Source organism: Passer montanus, unplaced genomic scaffold (genome assembly GCF_014805655.1).
Source record: "Passer montanus isolate IOZ18808 unplaced genomic scaffold, ASM1480565v1 scaffold2, whole genome shotgun sequence".
NCBI classification, from domain to species: Eukaryota; Metazoa; Chordata; class Aves; order Passeriformes; family Passeridae; genus Passer; species Passer montanus.
Window position 1 is genome coordinate 3,252,391 of NW_024366591.1, and position 22,620 is coordinate 3,275,010.

The following is a 22,620-nucleotide window of genomic DNA, read 5'->3' on the forward strand; positions in this document are numbered from 1 at the left end:
AAAGAGCTTTAGAATAGCAGCAGGCAGAGTGATTTGATTTCCTTTTATTTGCTCTTGTAATCTTTTCCCTATACACCATTTAGTGTCTTAGTCTTCTGTCTGATCTACAAAAAGGAAAAAAAAAGGCACACACGCCCCTGCTCTTTTCTTTCCTCTCAGCTGGATCAGGTTTAAAAAACTCCAGACAACTAGACCTGAGATTCTATTCAGCATAAATTCAGTCCTCATCCAGATGTGTTTTTAAACATTTTCACCAAGATCCTTGACTGATCACAACATATCAGAAGAATGTTAGGAGTTGAATCTCAGATCATACAGTAATCTGGCAAGTAAATAGTGTCAAATAGAATTAATCTTTTCCCCTAAAAGTAAGAAATGGAGAAAAATGGGTTTGGGGGCTGTTTTTTTTAGTGTTTGTTGGTTTAAGTCTATTACTACACTTCTGAAAATGTTTCAAACACAGACAAAGGCACATATATTTAAACAGAAATTATGATCTCACCAGGGAGGAATGATGCCTGAAATCTGCCCTGGCCAGTGTTTGCTGTTTTGTGTTAATACAAACACGGCTTTGACTGTAAAGCAGATTGTTTGTGAAAGAACAGTGTATTTAAAAATGTGTTTTCCATTTTTTCCAAACAAAATATGCTTTGCTAAGTCATCTAGTAAAAGGTTGTCACACCTGTTGTACTTAACATAAGCATAAGAGAGTAGCATTAGTGTTCAGAGACCATGGTAACAGCTAGAGAAGCTGTGGTAGAATCGTGTTTAGTTTTAGTGCATTGTGTGTTGATGTTGGTGGGTATCACTCCTGTCACAAGGAAGCAAAAATGTTTCCAGCTTTTAGACCCAAGATCTGACTCTCCACTGTCCTGCACTTATCTTTTTTTCTACAAATGAAGTTAAATTATCTGCTTATTTGATTGGATACAATTTTACACCATATCCTACATAAATCTTTGGCCAGATGTGTCATTTATAAAACGTCCAGGGCAGTCTCCATGCAGGAAAAATACACAGTTTGTTAGCTTAGGTAGAGCACAATGTCAACTATCTCATTTATATAAAAGAGAATAATTTTTTTTTTTTTTTACTTTGTAAAGCTCAAATTGGTCATACTTTCTCTTGCTGAAACAGAGCTGTAATTTGTTCATGTAAAATGACTGGGTGCAATGCAGCACTGACCCATCAGAAGGAATGTAGTGCAAATTGCTATAAAGTTTATCAACCTTGCTCTAGGAAAACCAACTTTAGAAATGTTGTAGTTTCCTCCAGCAATGAAAAAATTATCCAGTTCTCAGGGAACCTCAGGTATTACAAGGCATAAGCTCCCATATGAAAGACTTCTTGATTGTTCTGGATTTCAAATTTATTTTAATGTTTTACATGTATACCTTGTTCTTCCAGACACTGGTATAGACCATCAGGCTCTCCTTAAGCAGTTTGAGCACCTGAACCATCAGAATCCTGACACCTTTGAACCTAAAGACTTGGATATGCTGATCAAAGCAGTGAGTGCCAGATTTGAACTGCTGTGGGGGTTGGAGTTTTAATTATTAGGCTTTTTACCTCTGTAAAGGAAAGTCCTTTCCTATATAGCACGTTTTATAAATGACATGCAGTTTTCATTTTCAGAGAAAAGTCACTTGTCTCCATGCACACTTGAAAACTGTTGCCCAGTGTGCATGGTGCAAAAGAGTCCATTAATTTTGGGATGTCACCTTAACAAGACTTAACATTCACATGCCAGTACAAGCAACTTTGGGAATAAACCACACTTTTCTGAGAGCCTTTAAATTAAATACAGGCGAGATAGGGGTGCATTGTTCCCACGTGGCTTTTTGTGATTTCTCTTTCTAAATGATATATAGGACTCACAGAATTATGTAAATAATCATCCCTGGCCCAGCCATATGAATTTTGGGATCTCCTATATATACATCAAGCTGCAAAACCACAGCGGAGTAGAACTTGAGATAGCAATATTAGAAGTTGCTTATACTGGGCATGGCATTCAGTGTCTGTTCAGCAGATTCAGTATCAGTCACAGGTGTCTGGGGTTTATTCAGGAGATGAGTTAACCTAAGCAGGACGTGGCTTTTTTCAGCTGCTAGAGAAAAATAGACTTCCCAGGGGGAAAAGTGTCTCAAATATACTTTAGTGAGCACTGTGTGTCTAGCATGATAATTTGAACAATTTTTAATACTTTCAAAACAAATTGAAAGATAAAATTTTCCAAGGGTAAAAAAATTACATAGAAATTATCTCAATTTTCTGTAGAATTATTTTTTATAGAGATATTATAATTTTTCTAAGCATTTCTGAGCATCTCTTCTGGGAAAATTCTGGTTTGCTTGGAGAAGCATACCCTTAACAAGATAGTTCTTTTTTATTACATATTTTATTGTTTTGTCTTCTCATTTCTCAGCCAAGATACTGACAGGGTGTAATGGATACTTCAGGGAGTCTTAGCTTTGGAATTGTTTTTTAAAACATACAGTGAATCTGAAAAGTAAAATGTAAATAATGAAGAGACAGTATTAGGTGTAAACATGTTACTTTGAAAAGCACTACCAAAACATCCTTTAGTACTTTGGCCTGTATGAAAAGGGCACAACTTTAAACTCTATACAAGAACTTGTCAGAAATTCTCCTCTCATACCTTTTCTCTCAATTTAATTGTTGGGCTTTTTAATTTAATCTGTATTAAGCTGGCAAACTAAATCCAATTATTAATGAAGGCACTTTGTCATTAAACTGTAGGATAAGCTACAAATGTTCTTATTCTGAAATGATCAAGGAGTTAATGGTACTGTTAGTGTAGGACTTGATTAACTTGAGTTCATTTATTACTCACTGATGAGAAGGGACACCTTGAAGCCTTCTTACAGCACCATGTAATTGCAAAAATTGTCCAACAGATGAACCATTACAAATTAACTTCTGTGAAAATGACCAAGGGAGGAGAGATGTTTCTGCATCACTGTCGTGTGAAAGGAGCCCCCAGCCAGTCTGCCCTGAATGGCAACATGGCCAGCCTTGCCCATGGATCTGAACAATACAGTGGTTTTAATGTCAGATTATGTTACATAATCATCTGTCTGCATATATCCCTATTTTTAGGCTACAAGTGACCTGGAAAACTATGATAAGACTCGCCATGAAGAGTTTAAGAAATATGAGATGATGAAAGAACACGAGAGGAGAGAGTATTTAAAAACACTGGATGAAGAAAAGAGGAAGAGAGAAGAATCCAAATTTGAGGAGATGAAGAAAAAACATGGAGATCACCCTAAAGTTCACCATCCTGTAAGGCCACAGCCTGTTCGTACTTGACTTGAGTGTGAGCTTTACTTTCCAGAGAGAAAGAGCTAATACACAGAAGGGTGTATTTGGTTTGTTCTCATCATTTGCCTCCTCTTACTGCATGGGCACAGTGCTGAGAGCATGACAAACCCCACTGTATAAACTCCCATTCTTTCTGTACAGATGTGCTATTTGCTGCCAGAATTCTTACATAGACACTGAAATTCATAAGGAAGAAGCCAGAACAGTATTCAAAACTGTAGGGATGCCTGCGTGGTATGCCTGGCCTGCAAGGAGCTGCATCACAGTACCATTTGCTCTAGGAAAGGCAAAATAATTCAGCTCCCTTCAGCTGTTGTTTCTGGATGGGGCTGTGTGGCCATGACTAAAAATTACAGGTGCTCCTTTCCACAAAATATGCATTTTCTTTACACTCCCTATTTTCCTGGGCCTTTCTGTCTAATGAAAGTATTAGACTTGACCGAAAGGGAAGGAAAGAAAATGCCACTGATTCCATTTGCCACGTGACTGACTAATCAGCAAATAAAGCAAGCCTTTCAGAGAAACCACAATGCAAAGGTAATGCAGGGAAATTACACTTAATTGTCTTTTGAATAGTTTTTCTTTGTAACCAATCTATAGGGAAGCAAAGATCAACTGAAAGAGGTGTGGGAAGAAGCAGATGGACTAGATCCTAATGAATTTGACCCCAAAACATTTTTCAAGTTGCACGGTAAGAGGTTTAGTTTGAATCTAACAAACAATTGAAGTGACTTTGTTACATTCTGCTGAGGATAAGTTTGTCATATGTTAGGATGAAGTCTTATACCTCAAGCAACTTGGATGAATCTGAATAGTACAGAGGAGAAAATATTTGTTACTGTTTGTAAATTTTGTGCAATGTTTTACATGGAGTTTAAAAACATTCAGAGATTTGTTGAACTACTCCTAAAAACATACAGGCAAAACCCAGGAGGGATTCCTTAGGGAAGTATGGGTACTTAGAGGGCTGTCCATATCTGAACTTTGCTTGCACCGTAGGTACTGGGAATAAATCCCCAGAGATTTGTGTAGGGGCAAAACCTCCTCTCATCATCTCTGCAGATAACTACCAGATGCCCCTAATCTTTGGAGTGGTCATAGAAGGGCCAAGGCTCTTCAGAAATTGCAATATTCCCTTGATAAAACAAAAACCCTCTAATCCTGCTCCTTAGATTTCTGAGGAATGGGCAGCTAGACACAACAAGCAGTAGCAGAGATAAGGATGCATCTCAATGAACACCTTGCTTTACATCTGATGATGTCACCAAGGAACTTTATGTTCTGATATTGTTAAATGCTTCATCATAAAGTGCCCCTGAGTAGATCCTGCCTGGCACTAAGCTGCAAAGGGTTGAACAGTACACAGAATGTGACTAATCTCAAAGATGATGATTTAGATAAAGAAAAGTGTTCTAGTTTGAGTCTAAATGTTTATCTCAGTTTATAACTTATAATAAGCATGTATTATAACAGAATCATAGAATGATTTGGGTCCTTAATCATCGTCCTAATGGGACCTTAATGATCATCTAGTTATAGTTCCTAAATCTTATCTCTTCTTTTGAAATCTCTTCTTTTGAGATTTTGAAAGATAGCTTTCTGAATTTTTTTGGTAGCTTGTTTTTGCAAAACCTACCAAAACATAAATAGCTGAAATCACCTGTTGCCTTAGAGCTTAGTATATAGAAAACTTTGAAGCAATTACACAAAAATACTGGGTAATAATTTGAAGTGGATATTTTCTTTTAATTTCAGAGTTAGTGTAACAGTATTCAGAGCACTAAATAGCTGAAATCACCTGTTGCCTTAGAGCTTAGTATATAGAAAACTTTGAAGCAATTACACAAAAATACTGGGTAATAATTTGAAGTGGATATTTTAATTTCAGAGCATAATGTAGGATAAAAGATGGATCATTAATTATCAAGTATTCTCCTCTCTACATTTGTCATGAAAATTCATTTTACATGTATCTCAAATACAGCATGTTTATATAGATTTTATCCTTAATTATCATCCTAATGGGATCTTAATGATCATCTAGTTACAGCTCCTAAATCTTATCTCTTCTTTCTAGAAGGAGACTTTGAAAGATAGCTTTGTGAAATTTTTTGGTAGCTTCTTTGTGAAAAACCTACCAAAACAGAAGTAGCTGAAATCCCCTGTTGCCTTAGAGCTTAGTATATAGAAAACTTTGAAGCAATTACACAAAAATACTGGGTAATAATTTGAAGTGGATATTTTAATTTCAGAGCATAATGTAGGATAAAAGATGGATCATTAATTATCAAGTATTCTCCTCTCTACATTTATCATAAAAATTCATTTTACATGTATCTCAAATACTGCATGTTTATATAGTATTTACATATTTATATGTAATTCTTTAAGTTTTTAAGGAGTCATATTGTCACTTAAAGTTTCTCTGCAGAATCTTGGTGCTTGCTCCTGAGTCTAATTACAAATTTAGTGGTTAAATGGGGACAACTTGTTCTCAGCAATATTTTTTGGCAGTTGCAGTCTGCGCAATCCTGTGGTGACCTATTTCAGTTTGCTAATCTAAGAAGTAGAGAGATTGCTCCAGCCTTGTCCAAACCAACCAAAAGTGACTCTCCAGCCAATGTCTGCTAAAAACCTAAGCAGCAGAAACAACCTTTGTAACCAGCTTCTTGTTAAATGTGTACACTGATCCTTACTTAACTCTTGGAGATCTATTACATGTATGACTTTCTATTTGTATTTTTGTAGATGTCAATAATGATGGTTTCCAATGATGGTTTCTTGGATGAGCAAGAATTAGAAGCCCTGTTTACTAAAGAGGTAAAAACATTACTCAGAATCTTATCTTCTATCAGTAAATGGTTACAGGGATGTCTGTTTTTCCCAAGTATATCTGGGAGCTTTGGACTGCAAAATAGAGTATTCATGCCAAGTTTCATGCATCCTTTATATTTCTACAAAAGTGTAAAAAGCAGGCAAAATAAAGTAGTTGAAGATTAGGAGTCAGATATCAGAAATCTAGTGCTCATGTATTTTTCTGCCCCAGGCTTGCTGGAGATTCTATAACTAATCTGCAGGATAGGTATTACCTGTGTAAATTGCAATGCAGAGAGCTGCTCTCCCTAGATGCAGCCTGATAAAGGTTCTGAAGCTGGGCACCTGTGCTCAGTCAGTGTTCATCAACAAGTCTGATGAGAAAAAGGGTCACACTTGTGTGCCTTGGCTCAGGGTCAGCACTGTGGAAGTTTAATCTCTCTTATGTCTGGCTAGTTTGAAGCACATGTACATCTGATAAAATAGACAGGCTCTTAGTTTTGTTTTCTGAAAATTTAACTCTGGTACAATAATTTGCCATAATCTCCTTCACTACAATGAAGATACAGTGCAGTCCCTTTTGACAGGTGTCTCACTGTTTTATAGTTTTGTAGTGTAAAAACTAAAATTACCTGTGGCTGGGCAAGTGAAGCCTGAGAAATGCCTGAGAAGGCCAAGTAGAAGCACATAAGCATGAACTCTCCAGAAAGACATTGTCCCAGAAGAGAAGTGAACCATTAAATTTGGCACTGAATTTGTCTTGTGATACCCTGAATGCCTTTACAGGGTCAGCTGCATGCCCTGGTGAAAAAGCCACTCTCTCCCATTCCAGAAACCGCTTGGAGCCTCTGCCTGCTTTGAATCAAATGCACGATCAGACTTTGCACACTGAGGTCAACTTAACTGTGACATCCACAGCACTGAATTGTAACAGACCACATGAATTAACTGAAAACTTCATTCTTAGGAAAGAAAGGCTCACTTGTTGCTTAAATACTGTGCCGAAAGAGGAAAATTGCACACACAGAGAACATCTCACACAACTTTTCCAGATACGCTCTGCCATTTGAATGAGCAGCCTTTTCTTCAAACTAACATGTACTAATTTTTAATTTCAGTTAGAAAAAGTTTATGATCCCAAGAATGAAGAGGATGACATGGTTGAAATGGAAGAAGAAAGGCTGAGAATGAGAGAACATGTAATGAATGAGGTGGGGGCTGATTCCCTTCTATGTTCAAAAAATACAGTTCTCCTAACATGAAGTGTTGTCCAAGAGCAGCAGAAAGGGTGGCTGTCACACTGAGAGCTGCTTGTGCTGGGATTGTGCCAAGTTACAGTTCTCAAACCCTGTCCCTGTATTCTGATGTAATGCCTGCTGACTAGTTTCATTTAAGGAGTTCCAGAGAAGGAATTGTTCTACAGCCTTGGTTGTTTGCAGATACTGAGATTCAGCAGAAATTCCTTGTGAGTTGTGTGTCAAACAAGGAAGACTCTAAATGTGCTTTGGCACTTGGCAGATGGGTGAGATTTAGGTGTGAGAAGAGGGAGGAGAGCAATGTCTTCTTTCATATAGTTCAGCTTTGTCCTTTGAAAAGGGGGCTCAGAGCTCAAGCCATCACCTGTGACAGTGAAAACCTTCACTGGGTCTGGAGACACAGGAGTGGAAAGGGGGCGTTTTGAACCACTGTGTTTTCCACCCATAATATTTCTGTATTCAACTGTATTCCTTAAACTTGAGGAACAGAGCAAGCCTGGTCATCTATTAGTCATAAAGGGAAGCATTTCCTCCCTTCCCCTTAAAGGATTCCAGCACAATTCAGTTGGGTGGGATTTTTGTTTTTCAAAACCTCCCCCTCCAACAGTGGAGATAATTTTGTAACTGTGAGTCAGAGTAGTTACCAGAAAGCTATAAAACATACTTCAAAAAAAATAAAAAATCATACATTCCACTATTAGTGTTTGGACTGTGAGCACAAGTGTTTCCAATAAAGCCAGTGAATTTTGAAGTAAAACGTCAGGATGTACTTTGTAGTTCTATTTTTGTTAAGATACTTAGGCTTGTGAAAGGAATTTTCAGAAAATGTTGTGGGCACTCCCTTGAAAATGGGACATATAAAAAATTGAATATGGTTATATTTGATTGATGAAATTAAAACATTAGCTTCTCCAAAACCTGTCCTTCAGCTTGAGCTTAATTTTTTGCTTCAAATAGGTTGACATCAACAAGGACCGGCTAGTGACTTTGGAAGAGTTCCTGCGAGCTACAGAGAAAAAGGAATTTTTGGAGCCAGATAGCTGGGAGGTAATGAAAATGTGTTCCAAGTACAACATGCAGCACCATTACCAGCACTTGGAGCAGGAAACCAAACGGCACGTCTGTGACCTTTGGTTTTTTTCAGCTCTGCTTTGGTATGTGTGTCGTTAAGCCCCTCAGCTGAAGGTAGCATTCAGCTGCCTAAATGTAATGCAGATGTGAATTCCACAAACGGAAAAGGTCTGGCGCCACCCCGGGGATTCGGGAAGAGCTTTTCACACGTGCTTTTCAAATGGAAATGGGCATTTTGTTTATGAATCACTTCAAAGGGAAGATAAGAGCTCAGCTGGAAGAAAGACGATATTTTTCTCCTACATCTAAATCCCTGGTAGAGCTTTGTTGAGGAAATAGCTGAGAAATGGCTATTTTGCTGCTTTCGTTGAGTGTACACAGTGTCATGTCTCACTATTTTGTTCTGAGGATTTTTTAGTGAACAGTGCCAGAATTTAAGTAAGAAAATAATAAAAAACACCCATGCTTTCCTGGCTAAGTATTCATGCTTGTATGTATTTTCTTGAAGACATTAGATCAACAGCAGCTCTTCACCGAGGACGAGCTGAAGGAATTCGAAAACCACATTTCCCAGCAGGAAGATGAACTTAGAAAGAAGGCAGAAGAACTTCAGAAACAGAAGGAAGAGCTACAGAGGCAGCACGATCAGCTTCAGGCTCAGAAACAAGAGCTTCAGCAGGTACATGTGTGAGGACAGCATACATCTGTTTTCATCTCTTCTCTGTCCTTGTATGTGTAATGGCTCTCCACAATTCCCAGCTCTGGAGACTGCCCTTGATTTCTCATATGAGTTCCAGCTGAATTCTAAGCTAATGGTACCACAGCAAAACATAGTCTGGTGTTCTGAATTAAAGCAACTCAGCACTATACCCACTAAGAAAGACCTTACATAACTGCAAAATTTGGTTTAGGTTTCATTTATGTCATATCAGAGAAAGGTGGCAAATTCAAGTTTTTCAATTGCTGTGTTTTATTTTTCTCCAGGTTGTAAAACAGATGGAACAAAAGAAACTACAGCAAGGAAGTCCTCCTGCAGGACCAGGCGGAGAACTGAAAATCCAGCCCCGTATGTGTCTTTCTGTGTAGATACACAAACTTGAAAATCAGATTTGCAATGTAAAAGTCACTACCTCCATATTTTCTGTTTAAATTATTAACTTAATACAGCTTTAATGACCTCTGGAGACAGGTTCACTAACCTATTTTTCAGAGGGAAGTAAGTACTAAGTACTCCTGAAATCTCACTGCTTTTAAGTCCATAGTAAAAGACCAGAGTCCTAGCACAAGGCATCCAGCTGGCAGAAAAGGAGGATTGCGTTGTATTAGTCTGAAATACTGAGATCTAGAGCATGCAGGGAAGAACAAGGACATACAAAAGACAAGGTCCTGTGATCCACGGCTGCATTGCAGTCTGAGGCTGCAGAGCAAATCAAAGCATTTAAAATCCTCAGTGGCCAATTTACCAGCAACTGGCTGTGGCAGGACACAAGAAGTTAGCCTTGGGCAGTATGAATGACCAATTGCTTCAACACCCTCAGGAGAAGGCAGTAGCATAAAAAAAATCACTGCATTTCATCACTGGTGGCAGCACAAGTCATGGATATGTTAGCACTTCTTATCCATAGCAGATTTCCCAGGGTTCCTTTGTTCTTTTGTGCTTTTTTTTTTCCTTTGGGCTCTGCTGCCCCATGCATCATAAATCAGCCTTTTCTTGTCTCTAGAAAGGCTGAAACTATGCTGGCTTTATTGGCTTCCATGTTCATGTGCTGACATGATCAGTGAAGCTCCAGAACTTCTTGACATTGATCTCAAATACAAGCTTCAGGTCTCTCTAGGCAGGATTTCGAGACTAGGAGCTCTTAACTGCTCCTGCAGGGCCAGCAGTGGGATTTCAGACCTCAGGAGCTGTGTGCAGTGATTACAGCTTATTTGTTGGGTACCCTGAAATTCTGCCCACTCAGTTCTGTGAAGGGAAGTGATGAGATTTCAGAACCTATTTAATTCTGACTTTTATTTGCTTTGAAACTCCCTGTAGGTAACTTCATTTTATGATCCTTCATTCCAAGAGCCTAAATTCCCCTTGCCTGCAGTAAAACCAGTGTGTGTGATTGCAGATGATACATCTTTCAGTACTAGCAGTATTGTAGCAGATAATGTTCTTAACACATACATTCTTTTATGTAAAATCGTTCTGCAATGTCATTTAATTAGGTGTCATGAGAATTCTTTGTATTAGCCAGAACTGGTCACTACTCATTCACTGAATCAAGCATGTCCAAGTAGACACTACTTGAAATCTGTAGGCCACTGGAGCTACTAAGAGTAATTTGAGGGGAAAAAAAATCCAGAAAGGGAGCTGCATGTTCTGAAATCTTCATCAAACTATGAAAATTAGTATTACTCAAACATAGGCAAAGAGATAACATTGTGAGAACTGATGCAGTGAGGAGTAACATACAGGAGCAAGTTGTTTATTTTTCAAGCTTCCCATATTGGAATTAAAGATCTCATAAAAACATGATTTATGAGAACAATGTGTTATGTGAGAATATTTCACAGAAAGCAGAAACAACTTGTAATCTAAGAGGTGACACTGACTAATAGTGCAGTCTGTTGGGTCTCAATCGCAATTCATTGTTAGGCACACAGAAAACTCTTGATTCCACTTGTAAACCAGAAAACAGAAGGTTTTGTTGGAGTGTCCCTATGCTAGAAACTTTCATTTAGAGAATTTTCATATTTGGGACCAGTTTACTGAGATGTTACCAAGGGTTGCCCTCTTGTTTTCCAGCTGCTGAACACAAAGCTGCAGATGCACCACAGCACCCAGCAGGAGGAGATCAGCCTTTACCACCAGGACACATCCAGGAACCAGCTGTCAGAACTGATCCAGTTCATCCTTAACCACTCGTGCCTCAACTTTATAGCATCTTTATTATTTGGGGAGGGAGGGGTGGGGGGGACAGGAAATCAGAGTGAAACATGAACTTTCTCCCTCAGACTGTAAAATCATCGGGAATGTCACAGATGAAGTATCAGTCAGATTTGATTTTTAAGTTAAATTAATTTTCTCTCAAATGCATTGGTAGGAAACACAAGGGGATCATGTAGAGGCTATAGTAGAGAAGGGAATTAAGGAAACCATTAATACTAAAGGTTTTTATGGCCAGGGGACTGAGCTGTTGAATTCTCCCCTCACAAAGAGGGAGGAGATGTCTGCCATTCTGTGTTTAGGCATGAATCAGGATCTTCTCAGAGAGGAAACAGGGAACAGGCCTGGATGTTAAGTTAGGTCTAGTTTGATGTAGAAACTCTTTCCAGAAATGCTGAAAAGCAAAAGATGGGGAAACAAAGACCATAGATAAAGGCCTATTTCCAGCACTACCAAACTCTTTCTTCTTTGAGACCAAATAAAAATGAAATTTCTTAACCACAGAAAATTTGCACTTTCTCAAATTTAAACACAGCAAAGAATTATGTGGAACAGTGAATATTTTTCATGTTTACAGAAACCTAAGAATTTCACTGAAAGCCTTCAAAAGGAATACTGTGCTTGTGTACTGATCTGAACCGTCCTCCTTGTTGAGATGAATTCTGTGTAGCAGTTGAAAGCTCAACTGGCCCTTGGGACAGCACTTTTGTCCCCATTTCTTTCATCAGATGCCAGCTGATCTCAAAATTTTGCATGTTATTAAGTAAGCTTTTTATGTTGATGGAAATATTGTGCAAAACAGAACAAGACTCACTGTCTTTTTCTGTGCAATTGTCCTACCTCCTGCAATAAAACCAGATTTTTCAAAGTGCACCATGTGCTTCAGAGAGCTCTTCTCAGACATGAATCTGGGATTTGTTAAGGGTCTCACTGTTGACTCTTATGAGTCTTTCAGCAGTTGGTCTAAGGTTAGGAAGTGTCCTAAGCCAGGGGTGCTACTTAACTGTATTATTTTGGCTTTGAACCAGGATAGGTCCCTAGTATTGCAAGCCAAGATTTTACAAGAGTAAGTTGATTTTCATGTCACTTTTATTATAATGCTGAAAAGGTGTGCCAGTGTCCCTGCTTCTCATTCATTTCAAACTGAAACTATCCTAAAGTGTAAGCCCTGTGTGGATTTCCTTGTTTTCTTGGCTTTTTGTGGTTGTTTTTTTGTTTTGTTTTTTAAACATGGATTGTTCTGATTGTATAATGCTGGCTTTGGACGGATACACACACCTCTGCCTGCATCCTTTACATTTCCTTCCTGTTCTGTGGCTAACTGCTGACAATGGCATTAAAAGAGATATTTTGGGGCTTGAGCAAAGAAACAGAAGCACATCTCTGTTACAGAAAGATGTTCCTTTCAGAATAAGACTCAAATATTTTAGGCAAACTCAAAAAAACAGAGGGCAATTGCTAGCATTTTGTATTGACATTTGGGAAATTTCTCACTTTGAAGAACTTTGGTTGATGGAAGCCAGGCACATTCCTTCCATGTTCAAGGCTTCTTTCATCTGACCTGGGTATATTCATGTTCTCCACACAATGCAGCAGAACTCAGTGCCAGAACAGATTAGGTTTCCTTATCTATTTTATCCTGTTGTCATGTTGCATTTCCTTCATTTATATGACTCAATTTGACTTATTTCTCATTTTCTTTTTATTCCTTATGCAAGTAGATGACATTTTTAGTTTGCAAAACCGATGTGTCCACTGTTTGTCATTTCTATGCAATTCTAAACCAGTTTGATTTGGTCTTTGTCTGGAGACTAAAATATCTTTCAACAGCCTCATCTGTCTGCAGAGGGGCCCAGACACAGTTACAGCTCCATGAACTTTCTCTGGGCACAGCCCTGGCTTTGGGGTTGCAGCCTGATAATGGGTAACAGGGTGAGGAGGGAAACAAAGAGGGAATTATTCAAATGTCGTGGTAAAGGCAAGGGGAAATCTTACTGTGTTTTCCCCATCCCACATGAAGCTTTACAGAGGACAAGTGATACAGCCACAGATGTAGAGATTCAAGGACTGAAACCTTTGGTGTGAAGGCATTTCTACCATACAAATCATTCCTTCAGGCTACTTCTGCCTCCTAAGATGCCATTAAATGTCACAATGACTTTGTAGTGTAATGCTCAAGCTTCAGTTTCAGTGCAGCCTCATACATTTGATTGTGAGGTCTTGACTCTGCTGTTGGCAATTGTCCCCCTTATCCTATTTACTTGCAAACATCCAGAGCTTTGTAAAGAATTGTAACTTTCAAAGTGGAAAGTTACAACCACAGAGAAATAAGGGACTGGAATGTCACGGGCACAAGTGCTTATGCCTGTATTCTGCTTTTCATTTAGGCGGTGATTACAACAAAACTGTAACTTTGTACAGACACCAGTTCCACCACAAAGATGCAGAGATTCAGTTTTGTACTTGGCTGGGATTTTGGTAGGAGGATGAAGGGGTAAAATTTGGTTAACGTTGTACAAATTCATATCTCTGGTGCAATATATGTAAAAAAAAAATAAAGCCCCACTCTGTACTTTGTATAGATTAGTTTTTAACTGGATTAAACTGAAACTCAGCACAGTGACAGAGGTTTAGTGTTTTATTTTTAGTGGGTGGGCAAGAACTGGGTTTGTATTCATAGAATCAGAATGGCCTGGGTTGGAAGGGACCTTAAATTTCATCTCATTTCAACCCCCTGCCATGGGCAGGAACACCTTCCACTAAGCCAGGCTGCTCAGAGCCCCATCCAGCCTGGCCTTGGACATTGCCAGGGATGGGGCATGCACAGCTTCTCTGGGATACCTGTGGCAGTGCCTCACCAGCCTCACAGTAAATAATATCTAACCTAATATCTAATCTAATCCTGCCCTCTTTAGTTTGAAGCCATTTCCCCCTTGTCACTACTCGTCCTTGTAAAAGTCTCTCTCCATCTTTCTACAGGCTCCCTTCAGGCAGTGAAAGGCCACAACTAGGTCACCCTGAAGCCTCCTGAGGAGTCCTTCCTGTTTGCCCTGCACTTCTTGCTTTCTGGAAAGATTTGAATTTAAAATAAGATGTAAGAGATGTGTTCTTCCCTGGCACCAGCTGCCTCACTGCAGTAGCTATTCATTAATTAGGTACTCGAATGCTCAATTTTCTATATTCATAAAAACACAAACTAATTAAAATCCTACTGTGCCACTGTGTCTTAACATCACCCCACGCTTGCCTGACTTTTTCACATTCAAAACAGAAGTTCCAGAGAAGGTGAAACACCCATGGCTTAGTAACACATTATTCTATAGGTTGCATTCTGCACCTAGATTTGGCACTCCTGGTCAGGAATAGCTGGGACAAGGTGTCTCTCTACATCCACAGGATGTGGTGCCATATGCAGCCACATTAGAATTTTCCATCTTGTGAATTTATCTGGATTAGGGAAAATATGATGTATGGTAGGGTTTTGTAAACAAAAGAAGCTTTGAACTAGGGCTTGTCCTTTGGTGATTTATGCAAAAGTAGGCAGCAGATGCCAAGAGCTGTCCCTAAGGTTGGTCCCAGTTGTAGCAAGGCTGTGAAATGAGAGTTCCATCTGAAAACAGCAACACTGACTGTAGCCGAGTTACATTTCTAAAAATGAATTATTTTTACATAATGAGAAAGGAGGGAGTGAGTTTGAGTCCTATTATTTATGCATCCACAGACAGCAAATATCAAAACCATCTACCATTAATTATCCTAATGTCACCTAATGCCTTAAAAGCTACACTTGTCAGAATCAAGTTATATCCAATAGTAACAGTTTTTAGAATTATACTATCAAAAACTGTGCTAAAAACACCCTACCTACTTGCTAGTAAAGTACAGTATCAATGAGGGAAAATAATTTTTCAGAGATAATTTAGTTTCTAAGCCTGGTATATTTTTCAGTGACAAAGGCAGGGATGGAGCAGCACACCAGAACTGACCTTTCCATTCTTTGCCCCTTTTCCATCAACTCAAGCAGCTGTTAGTCTGAGTGACTGCACAGCAGTCCCTGTGCAAACAATTTCTGTTTACTCAAACGTGTATTTCCTTAAACACATAACAGCTCACAGCTGGTCTCTCCCGAGAAACTGCCCACAGAGCCATTTCTGTGTTGGAGAAGGTGCCAGGGCACACAATGCACAGCTTCCCCTCCAATATCTCATTTCACACCCTCTCTCACTAGCTTATCACTGCTGTTAATACTGCACTGAGAAAAGGGCTTCCATTTCTGTGCTCCCTGTCACCAGGGACACGGCAGAGAGCGGGATGGAGGCACAGCCCTCAGCTCCTCCATGCTCATTCCAGGCTATCCCAATCCGCAAATCCACCTGGGAGTAGAGGATGAGCTGCTCAGCCATGGAGCCGAGCTGTTAAAATCAGGTTAGGAACTGTTGTAAAATAGCTGATAGGTCGTTAAGCACCTACTGTTAGTTTGGTTGTTATGTTGTAAAAGGGGTTAAAAGGGCAGTCATAAGGAACACGGTACTCAGGGTACCATAACACACCTCATCCTGCATCACCCCCAGGAGAAACCAGCCAGCCTGGACAGAGCTGTCATGGGCCAGTCAGCGCCTTAAACCTTCATGCAGATGAAGGATCCAAAAAGAAACCAGTCCAAAGGGACAGAAAAGAGGAAAAAAGAGGGGAAAAAAGGGGCTTCTGACCCACTGGATCAGTGCCGCTCCATCTGGGACATCGCTGCTGAAGCAGACCCAGCCCCGGCGCTGCAGCATCCTCCACGGGAGCGCTCCTGCTTGCCGCAGGCCCCCTTGCTTTAGGCCTTTCTTTTCCTTATAACAAATGCTGAAATCACTTTAGTATCGGGTGCCTGCTCTCGTTTTCACCAGAGCCCTCAGCACACTCCCGTGCCCGGAATTTCCATTCCCAGGAAAGGCAGTGCTCACTGTGTGAGCCCCGAGCGCAGCTCCCCAGCCCCACGGGCTGTGCAGACCTTGCCGGTGCTTTCTGTTCTATCCAACATGTACAACACGCCAGGATTCCTCAGCTCAGAGCTGCACACCATCCCCTCACTAGAGGGAGTCTCAAGACAAGCAGTGCTGAGCCCTCTCCGCGGCTGATTAAGAAGCAGAGTGGTGGCACAGTAAAAGAGGATGTTGGAAAGGGAATGATCCCTCAAAAGTCAAACAACAGCAGCTGCCGTGTTTCAAAAGGGCTTTTGTTTTTTCTTTCTACAGAAGGCATTGCTTACATTATGCTGTTTCCTTCTGAAAGAGACCCTGAAAGTGAAATGAGCACTAAGCTAATGATGTTCTTCCTGAATAGACACCTCTGTACCAGGCATCATCTCCGAGTGCAGTACACTACAACTAGGGAACAATGTGAGGATTAGTTGGTATTTAAAACCCCAAGATATTGACCATGAAAAGCTACTGTTTGCAGCTTTAACCCACATTCCTAGAGTAGGATCTTACATATTAGCAAAACAAAAAAGGCAACACCTGTATTTTTCTGGAGGAAACAAGATTATACAGGCACCAGTTCATGGTCACTCCTGAGGCTGCCCAAGAAACAGCTTCTCTGGAGGCATGTGCAAGTTGTTATTTTTAACCCTCAGGAGTTCTAAAGGTAAAATTTCCATATTGAAGCCAGCTTAGGGATGCTGCTTCACTTGGTCTCCAAAGCTCCCAGGGAAGTGTGATCACCAACAAAATTCGTAAAAATCATCCTGGTAAACATGAGAACTCGGATCAAAGAATAAGGAGTTGCCATCCAGGCACACCTTAAATTTATGAGCAGTTTCCCTTTATCCCTAGTTTAATTTCAGTGTCATGTTGCTCACTGCATATAAAGCCATTACTCAATTTCAACTACAACAGCTTTACAATTTTTAGCCTAAAAAACCCTCTTTCTATGCACTTTTCTTTTTAACAAGAGGAAAGTTAAGTGCTGTAGATATTCATTTATTTGTGTTCACTGAGTGTCATAAAATATGAAGTAACTTACGAATAACGTATGTGACTTCTTAGTCTAACTCTCTGTATTTTAATTTTCTACTCTGTTTTCAGATGAGAAAACTAACCAGCCAGTTATCCACCCTGATTAGCATTTAGTTCAATCCACAGGTAATGACAGTATCACCATAACAGTCTTTATTAATTTATCTATTAATTATTTACAGGTCCCAAGCTGCACTTCAGCTGGCTCAGTCTTGGATTAACAGCTGCTTGCCTTCCTCTTGGGCTGAGCTTTCCTGTACATTAAGCACTATCAACCACATCAGTGGCTGCCAGAGTCTGAATTTCAATTCTGACTGTATTACAATTTCTGCACTGGAAACTGTTCCTGCAGATGATTTTATTCTGAGGCTAATGGGAAGGATGAACAGCTGCAGCCAGCACTGGAATACTCCTTACCATGACTGGGATTTTACCCCAGCTCCCAAAAGCAACACTCGCACACCTTTGCTCCCGTTTGCTTAAAAGCAAAAAGTTTTCCTTTGGTCCCCTGGCAGCTGTAGTTGGGCTGGAGATTGCTAAACCATCTGTGCCTGACGTGGCACTGCAAACCTGGGCCCTGCCAGCTCCTGAATGTTTCATCACAGCTCAGCTTTCAGTCTAGACAGGTCCTAAATGTTTCAGATGTCTCCTGGGCTCCTCAGGACAAAGCCAGGGTGGCACCAAGTGTGCACAGAGCGTTTTCTAAAACTTAAAAACAAAACAAAGCCCCTCAAAAACGTATTGCAACATAGTAGCTATGAAACATGTTAAAAATTGTGCTGGGACTAGAGGCAGTGCATTCACATCCTGTCATAACTGACTGGCTGAATAGATGCAGTCTGACCCAAAAACCAGCTAATGCACATCCTCCTGCTCATGCCTGATGCACAGGTGTCATCAGCAGAACTTCAAAGTGATAACTCCAAACTGCTTGATGACATGGTTTCTTTATTATTAAACTGTGACAAACTTATGCATCTAAACAATCCTTTCACAAACAAATTCACAGAGAACAAACTTTGGAGGCTGCCTGGCTGTAGCTCTCAGTCACGTATCTGGCAACACTGGTGGACTAAAGGCTATTTAAGTAATTGCAGCTTTTCAACTAAGAGATTGTAATTGCACATTTTAAAGCAATATAGCAATAAAATACCTTAATGCACTATCACACTCCAGTATCTAAACCTTTGTAAAGTGAAGAACCCACTCACATTTATGAGCTGGGGCGGGGGGGAAAGCGAACTCCAGCTTATTTTAGGCAGGCACTTGCACTGTGTAAATGCAGCTCACTTCCCACATAGCCCCCCAAGGCTGCCCAGAAGCTGAGCTGGCTGTCCCACTCTTGGGAGAAGTGTGCATTCACAGACAAGGGTATTTCCCTTTTTTCCTTACAGCTCCTCGAAAAGTAGCATTGTTCAAAGGAAGCACAGAAAAGAAGCATTTGGAAAGAACTGCTCTGAATCATGAGCTTGTGGGCTTTCATCCCAAACCATTACTACTACAACTTTTTATCTGAATTATCCACAAGAAAGGAAGGTACGCATTTTCTTCTGATGTGCAAAGCAGTGCTGTGGGAGAAGACAAAGCAATTCTGCTGAAGAACCAGGGGGAACTGAAAGCTTTTCAGTTTCAGGGACATATAGAGGACAACGAGACTTTTGTGCACTGTTGGTCACAGCCAAACCAGGAAAAGCAAACACATCTTGGGTATTTCCCCAGAGGAATTTAACATCTGCACTGGGTCATGAAGCCCATCCTTCCCCAGTCCCCTTCTTTTTACCTGTGCTCTGGGCTTCCAGCATGGGTTCCTCTGGGGGCTGTGGTGCTCAGTGGCTGGGAGAGGGGGACACCCTCAATCAACACCTTGCTGTGCTCTCTTCTCTTGATAAAACTTTCTATAGATCTGGTGATTTGATTTTTTAGCCCCACCAGAGTTGGATGCAGTTCAGTGCTCAATGAACAGGCCAGCTGCTGTGAAGGCTCCTCAACTTGCACAGCCCATTCCTTTTTTCCTAAATCATTTTTTTGCCTAAAGAGTTCATATTTTTTGAGTAGCTCTCAGAAGGATCCTCTGCAGATCCTGAGGTTAAAGATCTTTTACTTGCTGCTGGAGACAAAACTGCATTGCAAAGACAACCAAATTCAAGCCCACAGACAGCTCATTGCTGGTGCTGCACACCCAAAGGGTACTGCAAGGAAATCCTCTCAGTTTGTGCTTTTCTCTTTGGTCCACTTGAAAGCATCTGGAGAGGACAGAGTGCCTTCAAACCCGTGGCAAACTTCAAACTCGTGGCTCTGCCATGGGTCAGAGTGGCTGCAGGTGTGCCCTGGGCGAGGTGAGGGCAGCTTTACAAGCACTGACACACCAGAAACACAGAGCTTTGACAGGGCTGCACCTAAGGAGCAACACAGGTACTGCTCCTGACAAGACTCCACAGGGTTTGTCACAAACTATCTTAATAAAGTATTCAGGAAAAAAACAAATAGAATCCCACACAGACCTGATTGTCCCACTGTGAGACATCTACAGAGCACTGCACTTGCAAACCAATGCATAAAAAAGAAGAAAAATGTAGATCTAAATGTGACCTGAAGATTAGATTAAGCTTAAAAAACAGAGCTAACCTGAGAATTTCAAAGTGTCCATGGCAAGTGTATTCCTGTCTACCCTACTGAAAATCAGAGAGCCTTATCCACTGAGCAATGGTCTACTTATCTTTGAAGGTTTCAAGAAATAGCTCTTGGAGTTTGTGAAGTGTTTTCCTAAGGAAGCATATTTTAATAGGATGACACTGACACTTTATTTTCTTAGAGAAAATAAATAGATTATTCCTCCTGCAGCAGGGAAGCCACTTGTACTTTGTAATTCCTAAGTTTTTTAATTGTGCTGGCATAGATGTTTCAGGGACAGGGGAAGGACTAGCAAGGAGAAGCTGGGAACTTCATAAGCTGGGGGAAATAAAACATGTAATTACATGGTACATTTGTTACAGAAGACTTGTAGTCGGATGAGGAGTAAATTAATATAAATATATTCATTTTCATAGCCGGAGGACTAAAGGTGAACTGTGTTTAAGCTGTCAACAAACCATTATTTTTCATATTTCTTCCTGAAACTGGATTCCTCTTGCTTCCTTTATAAATAATCAAATACATAAATAACAAGAGAAAAATAATCAAGTTTCTTTAACCTCCTTTTCACATCTTTATCTGTTTATCTAGCAGTAGGAAATACTCTATAGTCTCTCTGTGTGCAGAGAATAAGTGGTTTCTGACCTAAAGAGATTAAAATTCAGTGGTTACTGGAGGAGGATATAATCAATGTCAGATAAGAGATACTGAGCCACTCAGGCAACTGCTTCTACCTTTATCCTGTGCTTCAGATGACACTAAAGCTTTCATATTTGTCAAAAAATAAAGTTGTTTTCAAAGTAATATACAAAGCCTGGAGGAATCTATTTAACAAAATAAAAAAGAGAGAAATTTCTAAGGTACTCAGGCACATAAAATAAATCTGTTTATCTCTCACTGGAAGGGCAGCACAGAGCACTGTCTGATGCAATTTGTAAGGGACAGTAATTTTGTTTCAGTTGTACAGAGTCATTTGGGCCAGCAAGGTGTAACTCATGAGTCACTGTGCAAGCACAGTTCAGCCCAGGAGACCCTGGCTGCAGCTTTATATCAAATTATTCCATGCAGTGCTCCTCAAGATGTGTTCACTTGGGATATTATTTTGCTTTGCTTGAATTGTTTTATTTCAAGTGACTGAAGAATGGTGTATTCCCCACTATGAAATGCTGAAAGTGGTTGGGGAAAAAAATAAAAGCCACAAATTGGGGTTCTGTTATCTTTAATCCAGCCATTCCACCACCAATTTGCTTTCCATGAGATCACACCTGACAGGAACAATTTCTCTTTCCTTTACCCCCTTAACCACAAGATGTAATTTCATATTTACCCTGCTGTAAAATCCTAGAGGCTAGAAAGCAGTACAGATTTTGCATTTCATTCTTGGGGACCATTGGCATCAAACCTTTGCCTGGGTTTTTTAAACAAAAAAAACCCTTTACTTCTCAATTAGTTTCTATAAATCTTCTCCTTTTTCTGTAGCAAAGTAACAGAAAGTTTTAGTTGGTGGATGATGGTGATTGGGCTGAAAACAGCCTGCTCTAGTCAAGTGTTTAATTGCTATTATATTGATAGGAGTCATACTTTGGTCTTATTCCTGCTTTTATTCCAGAAAAAAAAAAACAAACTTCACAAACACCCTTTTAAGAAAGAGCAACATATCTCCCTTTTAATATATCAGTGTGACACACTTTGTACACAAATGTAAGTGCAGTGTCCCACTGAGCCCAGGTACAGAGCACCCAAACCCCAACACACACAATTCTTTGCTCATTCCTCTGCAATAAATCACTCAGGCTCAGTGTCCCAGCAGCCTTTTGCTGCAGCAGCTTTTAGAGAAAGACTTTCTCTCCCGTTTTAGCAAAGCCTTCTGGTGTCTGTGAGATGAGAAATTTCTACACAAACACAATCAACAGGACTGTGTGTCTTACACTTTCCACATCAAACTTTGTGCCTGATATAATCAAAAATGTTTAGGACAAGCCTGTCAACTCACTCTTGCAGGCAAACTGTATTATTTTATAATTATTTGTTACCTCTTAGAAGTTTGTTTAAATTTGGGTACTAGTTTTGCAAACACTCAAGCTTCTTTTACTGTAGCTGGATAAAGGAGTAAGGGACTCCACAAAGTTATTAAAGGTATTGAAGTCTTACCTAAAGGACGTCATGTCTTTAAAGTAATTTTGTCAGAAAATTGTGGAAATTTTCAAAATATTCTACCACCCCCTGCAGCAATGAATGAGCTGTAGCCACAAAGTAAAGTCTAAAAACAAACTAACAAAACTTTGCACCAACTCACTAAGGATCAAGAGAAACCTCTCAACAATTGCTGCTCAGTATTTTTCATTTATTCAAACTGTTTCAGGCAAATGAATGAAATGTGAGTGCCAGCACACCATTTTAGCCAGGCACTCTCTGAACCACGTCCAGACTTTTTTAAGCCAGTGAGATGACATCTGTTGAATTTAGCACACTTTGGAGCAGCTTCCCTGAGAGTCAATGTGAAAAGCAGCGAGCACTGGATACTCAGTAATGAGAGCAATATTACTGAAAAGGTTTGTGGACTGGT

At 40.0% G+C, this 22,620-nt stretch overlaps 1 protein-coding gene across 3 annotated transcripts in view; it reads left to right on the plus strand.

Annotated features, from left to right (window-relative positions):
- NUCB2 (nucleobindin 2) overlaps positions 1 to 14,928 on the plus strand; it is a 28,190-nt gene extending 13,262 nt beyond the window's left edge. The window contains exons 4-12 of one of the 3 annotated variants that reach the window (XM_039707418.1): positions 1,408 to 1,511; positions 3,124 to 3,309; positions 3,949 to 4,040; positions 6,111 to 6,168; positions 7,281 to 7,373; positions 8,376 to 8,465; positions 8,998 to 9,168; positions 9,474 to 9,555; positions 11,281 to 14,044. In XM_039707418.1, the coding sequence (XP_039563352.1) occupies positions 1,408 to 1,511; positions 3,124 to 3,309; positions 3,949 to 4,040; positions 6,111 to 6,168; positions 7,281 to 7,373; positions 8,376 to 8,465; positions 8,998 to 9,168; positions 9,474 to 9,555; positions 11,281 to 11,393 (989 nt within the window). In that variant the 3' untranslated portion in view covers positions 11,394 to 14,044. Of the gene's footprint in view, positions 1 to 1,407; positions 1,512 to 3,123; positions 3,310 to 3,948; positions 4,041 to 6,110; positions 6,169 to 7,280; positions 7,374 to 8,375; positions 8,466 to 8,997; positions 9,169 to 9,473; positions 9,556 to 11,280; positions 14,045 to 14,400 lie in introns of those variants that run through there. The other 2 variants (XM_039707417.1, XM_039707416.1) reach the window with 2 other exon arrangements.
- Positions 14,929 to 22,620: the final 7,692 nt, after the last annotated feature.